The 19798-nt window shown below is 45.6% G+C and overlaps 1 protein-coding gene across 2 annotated transcripts in view; it reads right to left on the reverse strand.

The window, feature by feature from the left end:
- The window catches only part of shroom4 (shroom family member 4), a 91401-nt gene that overhangs the window by 7359 nt on the left and 64244 nt on the right, over positions 1-19798 (reverse strand). For both annotated transcript variants that reach the window (XM_084042972.1, XM_084042973.1), the window contains 4 exons: positions 11893-14878; positions 3878-3939; positions 1270-2373; positions 194-895 (listed from right to left, as the gene is read on the reverse strand). In XM_084042972.1, the coding sequence (XP_083899098.1) occupies positions 194-895; positions 1270-2373; positions 3878-3939; positions 11893-14878 (4854 nt within the window). The remainder of the gene's footprint in view (positions 1-193; positions 896-1269; positions 2374-3877; positions 3940-11892; positions 14879-19798) is intronic.

The raw sequence follows: 19798 nt of genomic DNA on the forward strand, positions 1-19798 counted from the left end.
TGGTTTCCATTATTTTTCTCAATTCTTATGACTCTTTTTAAAACTGCAAAATGACGGGAGCTTACAACAAACAATTTCACCCACTGTTTTACATGTAAAACTTGGGATGTGACGTTGAAGTTCGAGCTGATGCGTAGACGCTCACACACACACACACACACACATGTTCCGACTCAAACTCCTTCTCTCTTACCTATCCAGACTATCCGAGTTGTGCTCCGTGGTTCTGTAGTCTCTCCTCCAGCTCTCTGTGCCCGACTCTCCCTCGCTGCCCTGGGGAAAGAGCTCCTCCAAGCTGAGCCTCTCCCTGGCCCTCTCCCCGGCCTCCAGCTCCTCGTCCAGGGACCCGCTCTCCGCTCTCGCCCTGCCCGACGGAGAGGCCTCCGAGCTGGGCAGCGTGTCTATGTCCGTCTCCAGGACGGTCACCGGCAGCGCGAAACACTGGAGCTCGGTGGTGATGGGGACGTCGTCGACCGGCTCCTCCTGGAAGTCGTCGATGTCCGTTTCCATGGGGATGTCGAGTTCGACCTCCAGGCTGTGGGCGGGGCTCGGGCTGAGGGTGGTCTCGGATTCCGTCCCGGGTTCCGGTTCCCTCTCCAGGATCTTCTGCCGCTCCACGACGCTGTTTAAGTTCTTGGAGGACTGGAACATTCGGTTGTTGAGGAACTGCTGCTGCTGCTCGTAATTCATGGCGAAGTAGGACTCCGGGGATATGGCCGTGCTGACGCCTCCGTTTTCCATTGTTGTGAGTGTGGTCGTGTTGCTATGAATTCTGGGAGATGGAGTTCTCTCCCATTCGGCCCCGGGTCTCTGGTTCTGCTGCTGCTGTCTCTGAGGCCTTACGGATGTCTGTCTGTCCTGGTCTGGGTTGTGGTTGGAGTCCATCTCAGACGATCTGGAGAGACAAAGATGAACAACATGTCATATTAACACTTTAAATAGAGACAATTAAGCTAATATCTACCAAAATATAGATTGTCACAATTTGCTAATTGGCAAAGGTACACAGTTTTAATATTTGAATGCAATTAATGTACTAGGAATTGGCCTATGTTCTGGCTTTTACTGGCTTTATCGTCAAGCGTATTTGACTGAAACCACTATTAATTAATTTTCTTTGTCATAGGATGACAGTATTGCTTGATGATTTCCTCCTGAAAACACACATCTTAAACATACCGTAATAATAACAGAATAAATAAAAACGAAATAATAGACTGTGTACAGTACATGCCACCTGGGCCCGATGCATCTGCCATAGAGTCTCACCTGTTGACCCAGTTCTCTGTGGTTGGTGGTGGTACTGGTGGTAGGGATGGTACTGGTGGTACTGGTGGAGGGAGTGGGGGCAACATGTCCACTCTCTCCTGCTGTCCTCCATACCCACTCCTCACGTGCCCCTCCCTCTCTCTCGGGGGCGGAGCCACAGGCCGGAACGCCCTCCGCGAGAACATGGGACTGGGTGGAGCGACGGCAAAGGGGCGGTCCTGAACCTGAGGCTGACTGTGATTGAACGCGCCGTGGGAGAAGGGGCGCTCTTGAATTTGAGGCTGGTTCTGATTGGACGAGCCGTGAGGAAAGGGGTGGCCCCGAACCGGAGTCTGGTTCTGACCGGACGAGGCGTGCGAAAGGGGGCGGTCCTGAGCAGTCGGCTGGCTCTGGTTGGACGCGACGCAGGCAACGGGGTGTTCCTGCACCGGAGGTTGACCCTGGCCGCGGCTACAGCGCCGACAGCCCTCCGGCACCTCGTGCCTCTGAGGAGGAAGACTGTAAGACCTCTGCCTGGACGTCTCCGGAGGAGAGACGCACGACACAGAGTCGGAGTTGGAGGAGGGGCCGCATCCCTCCGCAGGGGCGTAGGACGGAGGCGCGGCACGATGGGTGGCGGGCGAGGGGGTGAGGACGGGAGGCGAGGCGAAGAGCGTGTGGTGGGAGGTCCGTCTGCGGTGGAACTGTTCCCACTTGGGGGGCGGCGGCCTCGGAGGAGGCGGGGTCTTCTTCCTGGTCCGCCCGACGACACTTCCGGCGCTTCTTGGTTGTTCCCCGACCTCACCCCCTCCTCCTCTACCTCCTGCTTCTCCTACTCCTCCTCCTCCCACCTCCTCGACCTCGCTCAGGGTTTGGCTGCTGGCCACCGAGATGGCGGGCGACCAGCGGTGGCTGTCGAAGCGCAGGTCGTTTTCGGACATGGCCCTGCCCCGCAGGGACAGGGGGGCCGGTGGGGGGACCCCGTGCTGGTCATCGTTATGTCTGGGGCCCCACCTACCCTGGTGGGAATGCTGCTGCTGCTGCTGGTGGTGATGGTGATGGTGGTGGTGGTGATGGTCAGGACCCTCTTGTTGCCTGGAGTCAGACCTCCACCTTGGGTAGTCCCTAAAACATTTATGAAGAAAAAGATAATTCTGTCAGTGGTTTACTGTTGTTTTCTATCATTTAACTTTTTTAGAGAGAGAGAGAGAGAGGTGGGGAGCGAGAGAGTAAAAAGGTAGATGCGAGATGAAATCAGTTCAGGAGTTTTTCAGGCCAAGGACCCCCTAGCTGAGAGAGAGATGAAGCAGGGACCCCCTCTATATTTTATAAAATTATGTTTCAGATTAAATTTCTTTTTTTTTTCTTAGTCTGCTCTTTTTTCCCTCTACACATACTGTATACCTCTTTGCCAAAAATAGCCGATCTACAAGCTCACAACGCCTCGCAGTGCGAGGCGTTGTGAGCTTGTAGATGTGCTATTTTTGGCTAGAGTTCTCTTCAGAATAGGGATGCTAGGGTTCAAGTGAATAATATAAAACAAATTAAAAAAATCATATCACACAAAGATTTGGCGGCCCCCCTGTAGTAACTCTGATGACCCCCTCGGGGTCCCGGACTCCCTGTCGAAGACCCCTGAGTTAGATAGTTGAGAGTAATGACTGAATCAATCAACCATATTGATGAAGTAAGTGACTGTGCTGAACAGAATAAGCAGAGGCAAAGCGTTAGAAAGAAATGTGCTAGAGAGAACAGAACGATAGCAAAATGCACACCAGGATAACAAGAGCCCATGCATGCTAAAAAGTGTGGTTGAGCAAACTTGTTTTCCCCTTCGGAAATCCACAGCCACCGAACTGTTTCTGTGTCCGGCCAAATATGAAGGACGGGCCCCCCCCCCCCCTTGCATACCATAGGCCTCCTCTCCCATCCCAACGTATAGGAGCAGCCTTGCAACCACATTATCACTGCGGTCGTATCATGACCATGGATGATTGCCCTGCACACTTAGGACTCATTAGAGTGAAATCACAGCCAGCCATGATTGAGTGGGATTTCCGAGAGTCAATTAGAATAGGCCTAACCCCACCTAAGGTCCCTGGGGGTATACTTAGCGGCAATCAGAGAGAGAGAGAGAGAGAGAGAGACAGACAGACAGAGTGAGACAGACAGACAGACAAACAGACAGAGAAAGAATAATAAGACAGAAGCAGAGATGGAGTAACAAAAAACATGGAAATGATTCTGGGTTTGAATGCGAGTTGTGTGCAAATGTGTCTGCATGTGTGCGTGGAATAAAGAAAAGAGATGCAGATAAATGCAGATAAACATCAAAAGAAAGGAAATGCCTGTGTGTATGCATGCATTAAATCATGCAGACACCTGCATGTGTCCAGAAGAAAGGGGGCGCGGGGGGGAGAGAGAGAGAGAGAGAATAGAGACAGCCAGAGAGAGAGAGAGAGAGAGAGAGAGAGAGGGAAAATAGAGACAGCCGGAGAGAGAGAGAGAGAGAGATAGAGAGAGAGAGAGAAATGTGTGTGTGCGTGTGTGTGTGCGCGTGCGCATTGGCATATGCACCGTTGTCCATCTGGTGTGCCTTTCGGTACACACAGGACAGGAAGTGGCTCACCTCTCGGTCAGGCTGTACTTCCTGTTGAGCTTGGTCGTTTCCTGTTGCCGGGCAGGATAAGTCTGTGAAACAGATTCAGGCCGTTAATTCAACCAGTGGAATGCTGGGAAGGTGTCATTATGCAGGTCAGCCCACATCCACTCAGTGAACACACCCATCTATATAGATCTGCTGTCGGGCAGAAACCGGCTATGACCAAAATATTAACTTTTCAGGAAATGAAAAAAATATATATGTTTTTAAAACAACACAATACTGCCTCATCAAAGTTGGTAATGGTATGGTTTCTTTATACATTGTCAGATACTTGAATGTGTCCTTATATTATCGTCACTTTACCCAAATATACAGTGGAGTTAGGAGGTTTTTGACCATTAATGTGGAGACTTTTTTTTCGTCTAACTTTGTCATTCTAATCAATGATGGAAAAATCCAAAATTGGAGTTAGGTGGTTTGAACGACGAGTTTGAGGATCCAATGGAGGTTTCGTCAGAAGCGCTTTTAAATACTTTTCATTGGTTCAATATTTGTAAAACCCAAAAGACAAAAGTTGAAAAATGGAGACCGTTACGACAGCAACGATATGTTTATTTTAAGGACATTCATGATTTGTTGCTCGATAGTAACAGTATTTAATGAGTACATGTATTGCATGAGTATTGTCATATATAGTTATATGTCAGAGTTTCTATCTGCAGGTTTTCCAGTCCATATGTTGTAGTTTCTTATCCGTCTGTCTGTCTGTCTCTCTGTCTACACACAGTATGTATGTATGTCTGTCTGTCTCTCTGTCAACAGTATGTCTGTCTACAGTATGTCTGTCTGTCTGTCTGTCCATCATCCCTCTATCTGAAAGACAGGGTAGAGCAAGTGGATGATACAGTCAAGTGTATGAACCACGTTCCTTGATGCACCACCTGGATGCCTCTGCTACAACAGCTTGAATGGACATTAGAATGCAAGACAAACACATTGTACAGGCCGTGACCTTGAACCCACCACTACTCAATGCGTGGCACAGACTACGCACTAAAATACTGCTCACGACCAGTAATGTCAACAAAATAATGATCATAAAATAAAAGCGAATGAGTGGAATGACAAAGAATGTAGACAAGGAGGAGCGTACATCTGCGGAACACATTTGCCAAGGTTACCGTTTCACCGATGAAGGGATGAGAAAGATAGAAAGATGAAAGGAAGAAAACAAAGAATGAAATTTAGAAAGAGAGTGAGAGAGAGAGAGAGAGAAAGAAAGCTAGAAAGAGAAAGAAGGAAGGGAGGGAATAAAGAAACGAGCAAAGAAATAAAGAAGAGTCATTCTATGAATGGAATGTCAGACAGCCTCATAACCAGAGCCATATACTGTATATATGAAACGGTTCTGCTCTGTTAATGGCGTTTTCTTGTTGATTTAAGCGGCTCGTCTCATTACGGCTAAAATACAGGATGCGCCTGTGGAACGCATTCAGCAGGTTTATTATTCCCACGGTGGAACGGCAGACGACCTCATTGAACTCTCATTACCGCTCAGGATAATACTAGAGAGACCATATTAGATGCGCTTGTAGGGGGGATAAAATGATGCTAAGGAGATGTATCCATATACCCATCACTTGCATTACTGTAGTGTAGGGCTCAACTAAAACAGCTAATCTAACAAAATGATTGAATTGATTATAAGAAATAATACAGTTAATTAAATAATCGATTTTTAACAAATAATTGATTAAAGAATTGGACAAATGCAAGCTCACGATGTGCAACATTTGCTATTTTTGTGCAACCTCTTTGTAAAATGAATTGTAACATAGGGCTTGAGTTGAGTGTTAATCAGACTAATCGCTTTAGTCGATTATAAAAACAAATCAATTAGAATTGTTTCCGATCGATTTGTTGATTACCAACGGTTCCTGAGCCATGTGGCCCATAGGTCACCAGCCTATCTCCTGTTTCCTTGGTACCAAGCAGGGAGGCATTGGATACCATACCATCTTTATAGTCTTTGGTATGACTCGGTTAGAGATTGAACCCAAATCGACCTCCCAATCTCAGGGCGGACACTCTTAACCGCCAGGCCACTGAGCTGGCTTTAAACTAAACTAACCAAAAATGTGCAAATCAGAGAGTAGATGCAACATTACTCATTTAAACTACAACCTGCAAGAGCCCAGATGTGCATGCCATGTGTATCTATATCTATACGTGTAATAAATATAACTACATGAGAAAATGTGCAGCCTCTTCAGTCACTTTGGCATTCACACAGTCATGTGTTAGAAAATATGTATAGACAGTGCAGTGGTGGAAAGTAACTAAGTATGTTTACTCAAGTACTGCACTTGAGTAAAATGTTGAGGTATTTTTTTACTTTACTTGAGTATTTCCAAATTTTCAGTACTTTTACTTACGACTATATCTCAGAGACAAATATTGTACTTTTACTCCACTACAATTATTTGAAAACTTTGAGTTACTAGTTACTTTGTAGATTTTGATTATTATTACAAAACATACATACATTAACCACTTCAGCCCTATATACATTTTGGCCATTTGAAAATAGCCGATCTATAAGCTCAGAATGCGTCGCGATGCGACGCATTCTGAGCTTGTAGATCTGCTATTTTCAAAGGATTTTTATACATTTGAAAAGTTGTGAAATGGGACATTCTGCATAACGAGTACTTTCCACTTTGTTACTTTAAGTACATTTTGATACCAATACTTTTGTACTTTTACTCAAGTCAATTTTGAATTCCGGACTTTTACTTACGGAGTATTTCTACATTGCAAGATTGATACTTTTACTTAAGTAAAACAATGTGAGTACTTTTCCACCACTGCAGACGTGCCTGGACAGCACATGTACAGTAGCATCTGCAGAGCACCTACTGACTCTGTTTTGAAAACACATGGTTCTGCATGTTATTACTGCTTTATCAAATTCTAGCCCAACATCATTAAGGATGATAACTTAATATATGTGCTGCTGTCTGGTGGAAACCTTGTATGTCCAAAACCATTGCTTTTTTATTTATAAAAAAAAACATTTTAAGATCACAAGCATTAATTTAGTTGAAATATGGAGATACAATGTTTCTGCCCGACTGCAACAATTATATTAAAATAGTGGTTCCCAGTCAAATGTGTGGATGACTGTGACATCAACTGTGTCGATTGATTCAAAAACCATTTGACTACAGTACATGCAATACCGGCGTAGAAAACTCAACTTTTAGCCTCCATTCTCAACATGCCACTTAGGGGTCTAATCCCACGGTACTAATTCATTGCAAAGGCTCTCAAGGCCACTACCCCCAGTGGCAGAGGGGAAAATGGTTGAAGTTTGGGGTGTCGCTGCAATCGATTTGCTGCTTGGGCGATACAGAGAGCGTTGATGGACTCCATCTGCAGGTTAACGTAACTGTTAACTGATAGTAACATGTTGGAAAAAACATGGAATATTCCTTTTATTCTATGTCCTGATTAAGAAAATAATTTCTATTTAATTGTATTTGAGCAATGACCTTTAGGCTTGGCTCCCAAAATAACTCCCAATTAATTGTTGTATAACTATAAAGTAACTATGTCAGGAAAAGGTAAAATATCCCAACTGGAAAAACAGAGACCATTAAAGCACAGCATGCTTTAGTGTTATTAACTTTCACAGTTAGCAAAGACACACGCATGCATACACACACACACGGCCAAAGCACGAGATACACATGCAAGCAAATACACTTCCATAAACATGTACACAGGCACACACATGCACACATACAGACACACACGTGAAATGTGTTATGTTCAGTATGGTGCTGTATATAACGCACGCTAAACTTTTTATAAATATACTGTATACACACACACACGTGAAATGTGTTTCGTATGGAGTTGTATATAATATAACACACGCTATGCTTTCTGTACTTCCCTTTGTGATGTAAATGTCCTCCCAGACAATCAAAGGAACCGTACTGACCCTGCGTTTCCACTGTAGCTGAAGCTAGCCCTTGGGCTACATTTTGCCAATAACAATTCCCTCTGAACTATTTCCTACCATTTCTCAAAAACACAGCTGGGATGTTCAGTTGGGAACAGGCTGAGTGACAGTCCATGAATAATAATAACAGTCTTTTATAAATCATTTCCATATCTTTATATTCGGTTTCCTTCCTACGTCCAAGACACGCGTGCACGCGTAAACACAAGAACACGTCAAGACATACCAATGCACTGACAATTATTAGTTGCCTGTGCAACTAAATGTACATCTATTTGTGTGTATGCCTTTGACTTTGAATATATATATGTATGTATACTGTATATCGCTGTCAAATCCTGTTTCTCCGCATTCCATCCTGTATGTTTTTTTCATACACTAATGCCCTATTTTATACGAAATGCAATGTATAAATGCGATGCAAATACAAAAGTAGTTAAAACAAGCTTAGCAATATGAGCTTGTAGATTATTTGAAAATGGATGAAAATATTCACCTATGACATGCCCAAAATAGGGTTATCAGGCTGAAAGTCTGAGGGTTTTTATAAATAGTTAAGCAATGAAAAGTATTAACAAGAGCTTGCAACTAAAATAATACCTACATTGGATTGATTGGAACACAGAACATTTTTTATCTATTTTTCATTCTCTAAGAAGTAACGGTTTTCCGCCCAACAGCGACAAAATGTTTATGATTGGAATCAATATCTTTGTATAGGCTATGTGATTGTGTGCGTGTGAGTGTGTGTGTGTGCATGTGTGTGCGTGTGTGTGTGTGTGTGTGTGTGTGTGTGTGTGTGTGTGTGTGTGTGTGTGTGTGTGTGTGTGTGTGTGTGTGTGTGTGTGTGTGTGTGTGTGTGTGTGCGCGTCTGAATCAATGCCTTTATGCCTCTGTGGACCTCCTTCGACATCTGTTAATAGTAAAACCATTGGACGCCTTCAGTGGCTCGTATAAAACCAGATCTCATCACAGGGGTTATCGCACAGGCATAGAATCAAATAACTTTCATTTGAAAATGGATTCCGACTGAGCGGAAACAGAGGTTCAAACTTCCCCTAACACAACACAACACACACACACACACACACACACACAATCACCACAGGACCCTGCGTGGTCAGCCTACACAAAACCAAACAGAAGAGCACGACAATTTCAGCCAAGTATCTGTTTAACTTGAAGAGCCATTTTGCCGATAACAAATGTCAGCTCGGTTTAGCTCGACGTCAAATGATAGGGTTTATAATGGATTAAACGTTCAGGGGGGGGGGGGGGGGAGCTCCAAAAGTTCATAACGGTGAGGGCAGGGGGTTGTCGCTGACTGTATCAAAAGACCCCCCATCCCCCGCCAAGAGGCTCGAGTTGATCTTGCGGCCGAGAAGTAACGTGACCCTGTTATTACCGCGGACATAAAATGTCCAGTGTTTGCTTGCCCGAGTCCACCTCAAGTTCAACGCCAGCCTGAGTTCTCGGCCAGGAAAGAATGTTCCACGGGTTCCGGGCGCAAGACGTTCTTAGAATTTGACCGCATGCACAGATTGGAGGTTCAGAGTCTTAACCAACCGTTTTGACCGCTCGTTTCTTTGGAACAAGTGGCCACTTAGCTTGAGCCTCCGAAAGCGTTCACTCGAGGCCTGTTTGGTACCGCTGAACATTAGAGCTGCCGTTGTGATGCAGTATCAAGCTGAGATTTCTGAACCTTTTCCCAAACCGCTAATGTCGGTAAACAACACGTTTTATAGTACATTTTGAGTGACAGTTGCAAGGTTTCGGTGCTGAGACGTTCATGTTCTTTTCATTCGGTTAAAGGGCTCCACTCACAGTACACTGGTCCTCTATGGTTTGAGACATAATTGGAATGGAACATTTTAACAACATTCAACAGACTCTTTTTTAACCTTTTTCTTCTCACATCAGGGTAGAAACATTGAGATGACTCATCTTCCTTTGAGAGGGTCTTGGAAGTGTGCATGTTTATTGAAGGTTGGACCTCGACAGTTCACACAAACCACACCTTTGGGACCCACGTTCAAAACCATAGCTGGCTATATAGCGGAGCTTAAACGACACCAGACCCTCCATTAAAAAAAAAAAAAGAGGAGGACTATGGTGTTCTGTGGCTGGTGAAGATGGAGGAGTTGGAAGGTGCTTTTTGCTTCAAAAAGTGGGAAAGCATATATATAATCAAAAGAAAATGATTCCAAGGCACAGAAGGTTAATAAACTCTATACTTACTTAGTTGACCAGATTGTGAAGGGCTTTATGCAATGCCCCCTCCTGTTTTCGCCCTATGCAAAATATCTTTGCCGAAAATAGACGATCTACAAGTTCACATCTGCTATTTTCGCTGAGTGTTAGCCCCAGAATAGGGATGTTAGGGTTCAAATGGTTTAAAAAATGCTTTAATCCATTCAATCCGGGAACACACCTGTGTCATTTTATACATTAGCTATTAAAAAATAGCAGATACACAGGCTTATAGCACAGCACAGAGTCCCGTGCTACAAGCTTGTAGATCTGCTAATATTATTTTTTTTAATCGTGAAAATGTGTGCAAATCTTTGATTTTTTTTTTTTTTTTAAGCAAACATTTGTAACTCAAATCTTTGCTTCTAGGGGGGGTCCCTGGAACAAAATATTTTGAGATGGGGGTCCGTGGCCAAATATATATCATTTTGGGTGGTCCTTGACATGAAAATGTTTGAGAACAACATACAGCATGTATGTATAGCAACATACGAGTTTTTCAAAAAACTGCTAGGAATTAGAACACATTTGTGTCATTGTTATTCTAAGATGACACAGATGCGTTCCCGGATTGTAGCGGGTTAATAAAACAGTCTAGTTCATCATCAAAGAAGCGAAAAACATGCCTACATGTTTCGGCCTTAAGTGGCCTTGTTCAGGGCACACAGCTGCTGGCCTGTTTTATTGAAAGCTTTTCTAACCTTCTGAAGAGTCAGTGCCTTGGAATCATTTTCTTTGGATTATAGACACCAGACCCTTATTGAGAACTAACCCGGAAATCCCCCCTGGTTTATGAATAACAGAAATGGAGTGTACAGTTGTTGTATTATAAGAAAGGTGTACTGGTGAGTGTGTTATGAAATCGATAATGACAACCAAATGCCATTTGTGTGTGGCCGCACACGCACACATTTGGCCGTGCACGTTGTATGGCCGTGCGTGCACTAGAGCCGAGCCAATATATTGGTCATTATTTGACTTTTTTTGACATGTGAAATGTGTTATATTTGTATGGCGCTATGCTTTATACACACACACACACACACACACACACACACACACACACACACACTCGCGTTAAATGTGTTTGTATGGAGTTGTAATATAATATAACACACGCTATGCTTTTTGTACTTCCCTAGTGTATAGAGCATACGCCTTTCGTGCAGACCGTCATGGGTTCGAACCCTGCCTGGGGTCGACGTCATGCGGTCCCTACAGGTTCCTAACGGCAAATCAAATGGGTTCAGATCTGAGCCAAGTCTCCTGAGGAGGCGTGTCTGAGGCCTGTCCTGGACAGGAGTCTCCAGACGTAAAAAACGGATGATGATTTGACTTTTGACACAAGTAACTGCAACTATAGGGCCTATGTGTCTTTTTATGTGATTTTTTACATTTATAATTTCTTTCAAAAGCAGCCAATGTACAAGCTCACAACTCACAAAGTGTGTGAATAGTGAGTAGGGCTTAGTTGGTTAAATAAAATAAAACGTATTTAATATTTACTTGTTTGCTTGTTCACTGTATGTTCTTTTCATATATTGTACTTTAATTTGATTAATATTTAATCTGTATTTTTATTTATTTGTTTGCTTGTCTGGCATCAATCGGTCTCTAGGGTGTACCCAGTGGAAATGTCCCTGCATGTGTATTCTATTCTCATAAGTGTGTGTGTGTGTGTGTGTGTGTGTGTGTGTGTGTGTGTGTGTGTGTGTGTGTGTGTGTGTGTGTGTGTGTGTGTTCTGCTGCTGTGTCTTACCTCAGCAGGCGTGTAGCTCCCTGCAGTGTATCCCTGGAGGGGAGACGGCTGGTTCTCACGGGGAAGGGAGGGGGAGTTGACCGGATAGAATGCAGACCGAGGAGCCTGATTGTGGGCTTGGGCGTGGGACTGGAGCAGGGCGTTGTGCGAGTGGTCGTCGTCGGGTTGGAAGGCCTGGGCCTTCGCTCTGTAGAAGTCCTCTCTCTCCCTCTGCCTTTCTCTCTCCAGCTCCTTCTCTCTTTTCTCTCTTTCTTCTTCGAGACGTTCCTTCTCTCGGGCCCTCTCCGCCTCCCTCTCTCTCTCCAGCCGAAGCTCTCGCTCTCTTTCCCTCTCCCACTCTCTCGCCCTTTCCTCCCTCTCCCTCTCCCTGAGCCTGGCTCTCTCCATCTCCAACTCCTTCTCTCTTTCCCTCTCCTCCCTCTCTCTCTCCCTTTTTCTCTCCCTCTCTCTCGCCCTCTCATCTCGCTCCCGTTCCCTTTCCCTTGCCCTCTCTTCCCTCTCCCTCTCTCGTTCTCTCTCCCTCTCCCTGTTGGTGCTGATTGACTGCCTACGGGCCTCCGCGGTGTCGGGGAGCAGGGCCGTTTCCTGATGAAGTCCCCCCTGGTAGGAGTACCTCCTCTGGGCATGGCTCTGGACAAACTCGTCTCCCTGGGCCTCCCCCGGGAGAGCAGGTTGCGGGTGTTTCCTCTGCCTGCGACTCGTCAGTCCAGCGAGATTCGACACGGACGCAGACATGCCCCTGCTCGACTCCTCAAAGAACTTCATCCTTTCCGCAAACGGGAGGATCTCCGTCTCCTCCATCCGAGAGGTGGAGGACGAGCGGGTGGAGGAAACGGTCGAGGCGGTGAAGGCGCACACCCCGTGTCGCGACCCAGCGACCCCGACTGCCCTCTTGCGCCTGGCCCCCCCTGATCGTCGGTCCGTCGGTTCGTGATCTGGTTGAAGTTTGTGTTCGGGGGTCCAGCGCCAACGGCGGGCCTTGCCGGCTGGGGCTGGTTCCTCTATGACCCGGATACCCAGACCGAAACTAGGTACGGCTGCGTCCAATACCTGGACAGGCCTGGATGAGTCAAGGTTCTGGGTCTGAGAGTGGGTTTTGGACTGGGTTTGGGAACCTTCATGGATATTCTCAACCGGAGCGTGAGATTTCTCGGCTGAGGTCGCAGTTCGTTGTTGAACTTGCGCAAAACTTTCAAGATTCGAGACCTCTAGGGAATTGACAGGCTGAATGAAGGCAATTCTGTTGCTTCTTTCATGGAGAGGCTTCTTTTCTAGCTCCACCTCTTCCTCGTGGAGGTCTGGATCTTCCTCTTCCTGGACCGTTTCCCCGCCGCAGAGCAGCCCTCCTGGGCTACGGCCCTTCTGAAGCTGGGCCTTCTTCCTCTGGATCTCGTTGCGGAGGTTGGTCGCAAACCGCTCGCTGCGGTTCCGCCGGTTCCGCCGATGGCTCCTGGACGGTTTCTTCGTCGGTGACTCTCCTTCGTCCTCCTCTTTCCTTCCTCCTCGCTCCGCTCCTCTCTGTTCCTCCAGTAAGGAGTCCACACTGGCGGCCGCGACGAGCGGCCTAAAATCGCTCTCCAGCACCCGGTCAGTGCCAACTGAGGCTCCAACGCGGTCCCCTGGTACGCTCACAGAGCGGCCCCAGGGATGGGAATGCTGAACAGGGGAGAGGGACCCACTCGCGACTCCGTCTGTGCCTTCCATCCTGCCGCCTCCACCCCCGTCTCCACCTTCCCCGTCCCCGTCCAAGAACACCGATCCTGGGGTCGAGCAGCGGCTTCCTCCCCATTTATTCTGTGTGGACTGGAGGTGATCGCCGGTGACTTCGCGAACGTCAAGGTCGCCACCGAGCTCTTCCTGTCGGTGCTGGTGTGGGGAGTTTGACCACTGGCTGCAGCAGGAAGGGGACGGAGACGGCTCCGACGGTTTCGAGGGCTCCTCGTCGTCGTCCCCGTTGAACTGCAGCAGCTGAATCTGCGTGGCCAGAAGCTTCTCGGGGGCACTGTGGTTGGCGTCAGGGTGGTTGAGCAGAGGTTCTGCCTGGTCCTCCATGGCGGGATCTGGAGGCAGGGAGAGGCTGGGAGACGTGATGGCGTCGGGGGAGGACCTCACCGGGATGGCGAGGTGTTTGTGGTCTGGCGAGGTGGCACCGTCAGTGTCTTTATCAGCGCTGTCCACGTTATTATAGTTTATTTGAATATTTTTCAGTCCTTTGCGCTGGGTTCGGCGGCTATAGAGAGTTTCTAAAGAGTGACACAGAGTGTAATTCCCATTTCTGTCGCCCACCGCTTCTCGCTCGGCGGGGAAGCCGTTACGAAGTCCCTGTTCTAGATTGCGCGAGGGCTCGTCGTCCTTGTTGCTGCGGTAACAGGTGAGGGCGGGAACGCCGGCCGGAGCCGCTACGCAACGTTCCTCCGCGACCTCGGGACGACTCCGCGTGGCCCTGAAACTGTCCGTCCTCGTCGGAGGTTGCGGGGGGGCGGTCTTCGTCTCGACCACCCTTTCGTCATCCCTCCGACTGTCAAAATCTCCTCCCCTTCGGTCCTCCTCGTAGGAGCACGAAGACGGTCTCTCTTTCATCTCAGCCAGACTCGTTGCTTTGGGCCTCGTCAGAGACCTGGACTTGAGCCCCACCAGCTGGGCCTCGTCCTGGGCGCCGCTCCCCAGAGTCGGCGTGTCCCTGCTGGGGTAGCCCCTGCAGGCGGGCCCCCCCAGGCCCTGGAGGAGGTTGTCCATCGAGCAGGCCTCGTCGGGCCTCAGCGGCACGGTGGCGTAGTCGGACGTGTTGGAGCTGGCCGAGAAGGAGCTGTAGGCGGAGTCGCGCTTGTTGTTGAAGAGGGCGGGGTCGACAGGTGAATTGTGGGAGTCGGAGTACGGCCGCGTGTTGGGGGCGGGGGTGTCCAGGCTCTCCATCGAACCCAGGGAACTGCTGCGGTCGGTGGAGGAGAAAGGTCTGGACAGCTGGCCCCACTGCATGGACAGATCACTGGAGGGAGGGAGGGGAGGGAGAGAGAGGAAGAGAAGGGAGGGGGGGAGAAGGGAGGAAGGATGAGTGGGAAGGGAGTGCAAGGTATGGATGGATGGGATGGAAGTGGGGAGAGAGAGAGAGAGAGAGAGAAAGTCAGTTAACGATCTCAACACAATCCAAATTAATGTTTTAGTTTGCAGAAAATTAAAATGAGGGTTTAGTCCTTGAAAGTTACTTTATTCAAACACAAAATGGTTATCATTTGAAAAAAATATGCCATGTTCTCATTTCATTCAAATACAAAATGGCTATTATTTGACAAACATGCCACATTCTCTTCACAGACAGAAAAACAAATACGACGAAGATTATGGTACTTTTTGAAGCCTCAGCGATACGATAGCACCATTACAGACAATAAGATACTCTTGTATTTCAAATACTTTTACTACTGAGTACTGAAAGATAGACCACATGGAAGGACTTTCCCCCCTTTTCCAAGGTGCGGGATCCGTTTTCTCTGAATTTGTCGATAAGAAAAGCCGTCTTAAAACGACGGCACACAAGTCAGTGTGCCGACAAAACGGTTTACCTACGGCACAAAACATTTACGTACATTCTGGAGAGACATCCGAGTGATAAATGAACGAGAAAACTTCATATAGCTTTCTCTTCTATCCCCCTAATTGTACTGTCTTTTTTAGACACGGTTCAACTCCTACATCTGTAGCTGGCCTGGGTCTGGTTTCTATCAGTCCAGGAGCAGAGATCAGCAGAAGAAAAACCATGTGGTTTTAAAAGACCTTTCATGGAAGCTCCTTTAAGATAGAGGAGGATTTCCTCACAGCCTGGAGTCAAATCTCCAAAGACGGGGCCCTGACTCCTCTCATCCATGCTTTCTTCCTGTCCTCCTGTCCTACTCATTCATCTTTCTTTCTCTCCTTTCAATTTCACAGAGAACATGCGATCTTTCTTGGAATCCGGGAGAGCTACCTTTTAAATCACTGGCCGAATCCAAACCTTCTGGAAAAGTCCATTAGCGATAATGGGTTTGTGTCTTTACTCGTCATCTTATCCCCCTGTTATGGTTTCTGTTCTTTTGATATATCTGAGGCTGAGTCTCTGTTTTATGACTGTCCGATTTTTATCTCGCCTGCGGTAATTAGTCATTTGTATATTTTTTATTGTTTGTTTTATCTTTTAATTGTTTATTTATCGTCACTGTCAGGTGGAAACCTTGTATGTCCCAAACTGTTACTTTTCAGGAAATGAAAAAAATGACCAACGGATGTTCCAATGGATCCAACATAGCTATTTAGTCACAAGCTCTTGTTAATAATTTTCATTGGTTAAATATTTATAAACCCCACAGACAGACTTAACCACTATTACTACTTTCAATCTAGTGTCTCTATTTTGGGCATGTCATTATAGACGAAAACTTTCAAAAAGTTTCATTTTCACAAATAGCAAAAATAACTCATCTACAAGCGCACAACAGATCAGCTATTTTCGCTACTTTTGCATGATTCATTAAATATGGAGAGATACAAGTTTTCTACCCGACAGTGACGTTATAATAATATAGTGAGCTCAAACAAATCACTGGGAGGAAATTCAGGAAAATGAATAGCAACAGGCAGAGTAGTGATTGAACTTGGCTTTGGGTGTCCTGGCTCTATGGCTCTATGGCGCACACAGTGTTCCTGTGATGTCACGGGTTCACGTCCAGCTCGCACGAGCCCAACGGAATCTGCTGACATTTCTTTCATTTCACTGTGGTGCTCTTGGCTGGATGTATGTGGAAAATCTGTGTTAACTTTTCCTCCCCTAATAATATTCAGTGCCACGGTAACATAAAACGAAACTTTTACTAACACAAATATTTACAAAACTTTTTTTTTTTTTTTTTTTTACGTCTGCAGGGCGGTTTATGAAACCAAAACTTTTTAGGGGGGCTTTGCAGATCGCATTTCAGCTCGGGCCATGAACTTGTGACATTTTAAACCCATTTAGACCTGAGGCCAATTCTAAAAACGACATTTAAAGCCTAACAGTTTTCTGAAAAACTTTACAGAGTTGTCTATGTTCACCATGAAATTATTTCTCAGCCTCTGTAGCAGATGGAAACATGAAATGACACAGATGCTTTCACGGATTGAAAGGTATAAAGAAAAGACATAAATGTATGTTGCAACAGGTTTAAATGTGATAATTTATCACTCTAGCATCTCTTCTAGTCTCTATTCATAAAGCACAGATAATAAGGAACTCTTATACGACTACTATAAGAATAGTCAGCCAAAGGGCCTTTCTTGGCTGAAGTATGACATTTGGTATATATTTTTTTTTATTGGCCTAAAATATTGTCTAATGTCTATATACATACATTCATGAAACCACCTGCTGACCGGCTGTCAGCAATGAGCAAATTCTTTTATAGGGGCTGGGGGGTATAGTCCAGGCAAACTAGCTCATTTTGGACCTCAAAATCAAAGTTATTGTTACAGATTTTTTTTCTTCACAGACCATTTCTATTACGTCACCAGAACAACATACTAAAAGTCCTAAGAAATTCTAGTTGCGGAAATATGTTTAATTGGCATAAATCCAAAATGGCCGGCGCATAATAAAAGCCATATAAAATGATGGTGAGACAAATTTTCATTCGTCTGAGATTTCAATTGACTTCAAATACATTTTGAGGTAAGGAATTCAGACACAAATGTTTTCAGATTGGGGGTCCGCGACCAAATACAAATCAATTTGTGGGTCCTTGACATGAAAACGTTTTGAGAACCACCGCTTTACAGGGCCTATTAAGTACAGTACTCGAGTAAATGTACTTCCATTACTGTCCACCAATGGGATAAATCAAAGGGAGGGCCTCACTCACTATAGATTTGACCTGGTTAAAGAACAGAAAGGGAGGAAATGAGGCGGGAGCCAGACAGGAAATGACTGTCACTGCCGCCCAATCACTGGACAATGTGGAACATGTGAGTGTACAGACTGACACAGAGAAATGGCACGTGCACGTAAGATCCCACACTTGCGCTGAGCCAAGATATCGTCACTGTCGGGCAAAAACCTTGTCTGTCCTAAACTGTTCCTTTTTTTATTATTATTTGAAAAAAATATTTAAAATTGTCAAAATAGCCGATCTATTTAGATCGGCTATTTTCACTATTTTAAATCGTGAAATCACTTCTTTTGTGCGACACTCTTGCTTGATGAAATAGGGCATTAATTTACGAAAAAACTTAAAAAGTTGAAATATGGAGATGTGAGGTTTCTGCCCGACAGCGACAATATTCACACAATATACGTACCCAAAGTGAATAAATTGTACAAAATGTGATGTCTTATTCACACACAGACACACACACACACACACACACACACACACACACACACACACACACACACACACACACACACACACACACACTCTAATTGAAGTGACGGATAATTAGACATGTGCTCTGATTGATATAAACATGCTAAGCAGGTTAACCACTTAAACCCCATATGGTTGGACCGGAGTCCCTCAGGGCTCTATGCTAGTGTATTTTCTGTTTTCTGTTATTGTGGGGAAAGCTTTTGCTGGAAATAGCTGTTTGACGCGTTGTGAGCTTGTCGATTTAAGTGGTTAATGCTCAGTGCGTTATACACACATAAAGACGTCACTGTCTCTCTCTCTCACACTCACACACGCACGCACACACACACGCGCACGGACATGCTTACTGTACAAAATGTCCGCGTCTTTCATGCAGAGTTTATTGACTGTCTTCCTCTCTTTGTCCACATATTCTAAGAGCCACATGCCATTGTCCACAAGTATGCTGGGAGCTGCCTTCTCATCACATGCTGCATTGTGTGTGTGTGTGTGTGTGTGTGTGTGTGTGTGTGTGTGTGTGTGTGTGTGTGTGTGTGTGTGTGTGTGTGTGTGTGTGTGTGTGTGTGTGTGTGTGTGTGTGTGTGTGTGTGCGTGCATACGGGCAGGCGTGTGTGTGTGTGTACACAATATGAACCAACAGATGAGGTCAGGCATCGCTCGCTGTGGGAAACTGAGACCCACACACACACACACACACACAGTCGAGTCCTATCTAAGTCAGTTGGGACTATTAAGTCTAATAGTGGGACATTATATCACTGATTGCTATCAAAAGCAGAACCGTAAAGGACTGACGTAAAGCCGAGCTGATAAAAAAGGAGGCTATATTTAAACTGAGTCAACAGACAAACGTTACTTCTCCTTTCTCCTCTAAAAGGACTACAGTACTTTTTGGTTTGATTATGAAACTGCTCTATTTTGATACAGTACGTACAGTAGCAATAGTTAAATCGAATTGATCGATTTAATCAAATATAATATATTTTCAAACTTACAGGATTACAACACGTCACAATGTGAGGCATTGTGAGCTCGTAGATAAGCTATTTTCACTATTTCTGCAAACCGTATAAAGTCGGGTAAGACGTTTTTTGTGTTGATTCGTTGATATTAAGAAAATTAAAAAAACGTATCTCTTTCAAACTAGTTGTCTCCCAAAATAACACAAGTAAAGAGTCCACACACATAGAGAGCAAAATATTTGATATTTTCTACTGTGTACACAGTGTCTGTATTTAACCAGACCATTGACTCAGAACACATCGCTATTTATATGTATTTTAGATAAGACAGCATACAACTCTATCGAATCCCCATGTGGACAACTGGGGAAAAAAAATAGCGCCCGAACAGGGACTTGAACCCTGGACCCTCAGATTAAAAGTCTGATGCTCTACCGACTGAGCTATCCGGGCTCTTGACAGATACCAGAGATGGAAGTGAATAATCAATGGTCCATTACCTTGTGTAAACACAAAGCCTTCTTCACACCTGGGAGTGGCTGTTCTACTCAGGGCTGGATTTGCTGGGGGGGG

Source organism: Gymnoscopelus microlampas (genome assembly GCF_963454915.1).
Source record: "Gymnoscopelus microlampas genome assembly, chromosome: 19".
In the NCBI taxonomy this organism is placed as follows: Eukaryota; Metazoa; Chordata; class Actinopteri; order Myctophiformes; family Myctophidae; genus Gymnoscopelus; species Gymnoscopelus microlampas.